Here is a 3,826-nt window from a genome sequence, read left to right on the forward strand (position 1 = left end):
ATCTACAGCTTTAAGCGATAATGAGAAAGATGACGATTTAGGTAAAACGTATTCTACTGTAGACACTAATGCTGTTCCAACCATTTCTGAAATGATAAAAAAAGTGTCAGAAACTCAGAATTTTCTACAATCACGTCAAGTTCTTAATCATATCTGAGAGTCCTTTGGTGATCTTGAAAACTACATAAATAACATCTATTTTTGCAGCAGAAATATACAAACAAAAATAACAGACTTTATGAAGTAGATTTCAGATTGAATTTTGTTTATCTTTTTGTGTTCTTTTTAGTCATACCTACTAACTCCTACTACTCTATGTAAAAATAACGAAATAAAATACACCACGTGTTTTTGTATTATTATTCGCTTATAGCGAACTGCGGATATAACAAACCAGTTTTAGTTCATTTTTCAAGATCGTTATATCCGGACTCAACTGTATTTATAAGTTGTGCAATCAATTCTCTACTACACATATACATGGCCTCCTCAAAAAACAAGTTTCTCTTCTAATTTTCGAGATATTTAGAAAAACGTAATTTTTCAGATTCCCATTTTTTTCAATTTCTGATGTTATTTCAAATAATATAAAAAAACAAAAATACTTTCTTATTGCACCTTGTCGAGCTCTACAAGATCCTGTCAATGAAAATGCGTTGCAACGTTTCGTTTCTTTGAAACCATCGTCAAGTGTGTTTTCCATATAGACCGAAAAAAAGTACATAACGTATTAGCTAGTTTGTTTAATAGCGAATTCAATGATGTTATTATTATAATTTGCTACGGTTCTTGCCCCCAAAAAACCATTTTTTTTTTGTAAATTATGAATTTTTTCCATGTGCTTACAACAAATATCCTGAAATAACACCGCTTAATAGGTAAAATTTCAAGCGTCTTTTTCGTTCAACTTTTTTGGTTTTTTTTCTGGTAATTTAAACTTCAGTTTTCGTATAACTTTTTCTTCATTGAAATGTTTTATTCTGGTTTTGGTAAGTTTTGCAAATTTGAAAATCCTAAAAATCACTTTTTTCTAAATATTTCAAAAATTAAAAGAAAAACTTTGTTTTTGCAAACCCCATACACAGGGTGTCTCGTAAGCACATGATCAAAGGGATACTGCGATATTATTTGCATCGAAAGAAGACGATCTGACCTAACTTTTATTAACAAAAAATATCTCCTCTGCTATTGATGGTCAAAGTTCTTCAAAATATTTATTTTTTTTGAAATATTGGGAGAATGGTATCGGTAAAACTATAAATGCTACAAGATTTTACAAAGAGCACAAAATTGTGAATAAATGATTAATGCATCAAACAAGAAAAAAATGATGTATTTGAGATGTTTTTTGTTACTCTTCTTAATCCATTCAAGTGTTAATTTTTCTTGAAAAATCCCAATTTAAAGAAGCAAGTGGACTGGAAATGAAATATTTTTGGACTCTGCAAATTGACCATCACGGCCACGTTCTGGTTGCAAGAAAACAGATTTGTTGATTGCATTGTTCACTGTATTGTTTGATTTCTTGTATTGCGGTTTTTCGTTTTTCCTCTGTCGATTCTTATGTGTATTTTATCTTCTATTTTGTCCTGTATATGTTAAATAGGTGAAATCGATATGAACTGAATGAAGTTAATTCAACTTGAGAGCCTCCCTTTGCGCCCACCAATTAAAACTAAGTGGGTGTTGGTTGTTGCTCTTCTCCATGGTCTGCTTCTTCCAATTTGATACAGAAAGGTTCAATTTCAATTGAACCACTTGGTCTAGAAGGAGCAAACTGGCCAAAAACTCTTCTATAAATCGATTTTTTTCAGGTCGCGAAGACGATCGGGCAGCAGTTTGGTAGTGCTCGATTCCGAGCTGGCAGAGCCGGTAAAGAAAGCGGCCGACGATCTGGATTCTTTGGATATGGTGATGGTGGTGTCCCATGGAGCGGACGATGGACAGCCCCATCGTGAGATGGCGGTGGACGTTCCGGAGAGTTTTGTCGCCCGAAATAAAACGCCTCCAAGGTATCCGCCACCCAAGCCCACCCTGACGGTAAGTCCCACTGTTTGTCCACACTAAGCTTTTCTGTACTGGAGGAAAACGACTTCGTGTCTCTGTAACAAACCCAGCACCTTCTGATGCATTTTGAACAAACATTAACCAATCCAGGCGATTTTTTATTATGGATTAATCAACTTAGGTCGGGTACAATCGATTTTCCGGCGTGAATTTCGGCGGGGACACGCAAGAACGAGCTATCGACGTACCTGACAATTATATCGACCGCAAAAGCACTCCGCCAAAAATTATCGCCAAATCCGCCAAAAGTAAACCAGAGGTAAAGCGAGTTTGAGGTTCTTCCAAAGAGCAACTTAACATTGTTTTAGTCTTGTATGAACTAACCATGTAGCCGGGTAGTCTGTACACTCGAACTAACTTGTATTGCAACACTTAACATTTAAAGGGTTTAAAGGGGAAAATTGCTGGCTCATTTTCAACAAGAACAGAATGGTATTTGAGCCAACAAAGGAATTGTTGACTTTGAAAGGCAATTTTTTAGAGCAGCCGCAGGAACTCCACACTTTTCGCATGCGACTTCCTAGCGATAAATCAGTTACTTGCAACAATTTTCAAATTATTTCTGCGATGTTTGTTTTAGTTTTTGAAAAACTTGACCCCATAGGTGGCCAGACTTTAGTCTCCTGGTGCAAAAACAATTAGAACTGAGTGTTGCAAGTTATACACTAGTTTGGGGTAACATGCAACAAGCACGTTACATCAATAATAATTTATTTTCCTGACTGCGCGTAATTGCTATTATATTTTTTCTTGCCTGGGTTTCAGTCAAAGTGTGAAATGAAAATGTTCATATCGTTTATTTCATATTACGTTTCGCCGAGACAACAGCGCCATCATCAGATTTAAAATTCTAGCTCCTGCTAGAATAGTGAACAATAATAATATAAATGCGACCCCGATTTGTACCCTGTATATGTAGGAACCCGAAAACCCGCACCCTGTATATGTAGGCACTTGTGCTCAAACATTGTCTTCATATTCTTATGCTTGAAGCTCTTCTCGTTGTCTGCATTCTGCTAGTTTTCATTCTTCATTCACTCTTTTCCAATTCTCCTGGAGATTTGCCTTTTTGCTAGATTATCTCGGAGATTTTTTAGGTTTTTTAAACAACTTTTTCAACTTCCGTATGGTCGTCTTGGCCGAAATGTTCAGAAATTTTGAACATTGGAGAATATCGCGAATCTRTTGTGGTTTTYRGAAAAACAAACTTTCGAGTTGAACACCGTGATTTTSGGAAAATGTTTTTCATTCTTCAGCGCTTAATGCATGCTGTTTCTTTCCAGCTTTGCTTCGGGGAGCAAAGCACGCGTTAAAACCTGAAGAAGGAAGTCAATGTTGGGAAATCGCCGTAATCGATAGAAGCATTTTTTCTCGATTCCACGCACGTCTTTCATTATCAAGCGTAAATAATTCCACAAAAGGAAAAGAATTGAAAGCCAATAGTTAAAGAAAAACATCCGAAATTGCTAATGTTGAAGAAATTTTAGAAAAAACAGAGAAAAGTATTGAGCATCGGTCTGTTGCGATCTTCAGAAAAAAACTGACCTTGTTTATTACCGGGGTTTCAAAAAATGAATATCCCTCTTCAGGGTTTAATGCGTGTTTCATTCCAACTTTGCTTCATGCAAAAAATAACGCGTTAAGCCCTGAACAAGGAAATCAAATTTCCCAAATCGCGTTAATAAACGCAGAAGTTTTTGCTCGAGACCACTCATGCCTTTGATTATCAAGCGCAGATAATTCCACAAAAGGAAAACAT

The 3,826-nt window shown here is 36.0% G+C and overlaps 1 protein-coding gene across 1 annotated transcript in view; it reads left to right on the forward strand.

Moving 5' to 3' along the window:
- Positions 1–3,826, forward strand: part of LOC109538167 (protein PALS1) — a gene marked incomplete in the record, with an annotated part of 33,267 nt that overhangs the window by 16,010 nt on the left and 13,431 nt on the right. The window contains 2 exon segments of the mRNA XM_048670718.1: positions 1,815–2,040; positions 2,189–2,326. Coding sequence (XP_048526675.1) covers positions 1,815–2,040; positions 2,189–2,326 — 364 coding nt within the window.

This window comes from Dendroctonus ponderosae, unplaced genomic scaffold, assembly GCF_020466585.1.
Source record: "Dendroctonus ponderosae isolate FM_Combo_2020 unplaced genomic scaffold, Dpon_F_20191213v2 Dpon_F_20191213_1, whole genome shotgun sequence".
Classification (NCBI taxonomy): Eukaryota; Metazoa; Arthropoda; class Insecta; order Coleoptera; family Curculionidae; genus Dendroctonus; species Dendroctonus ponderosae.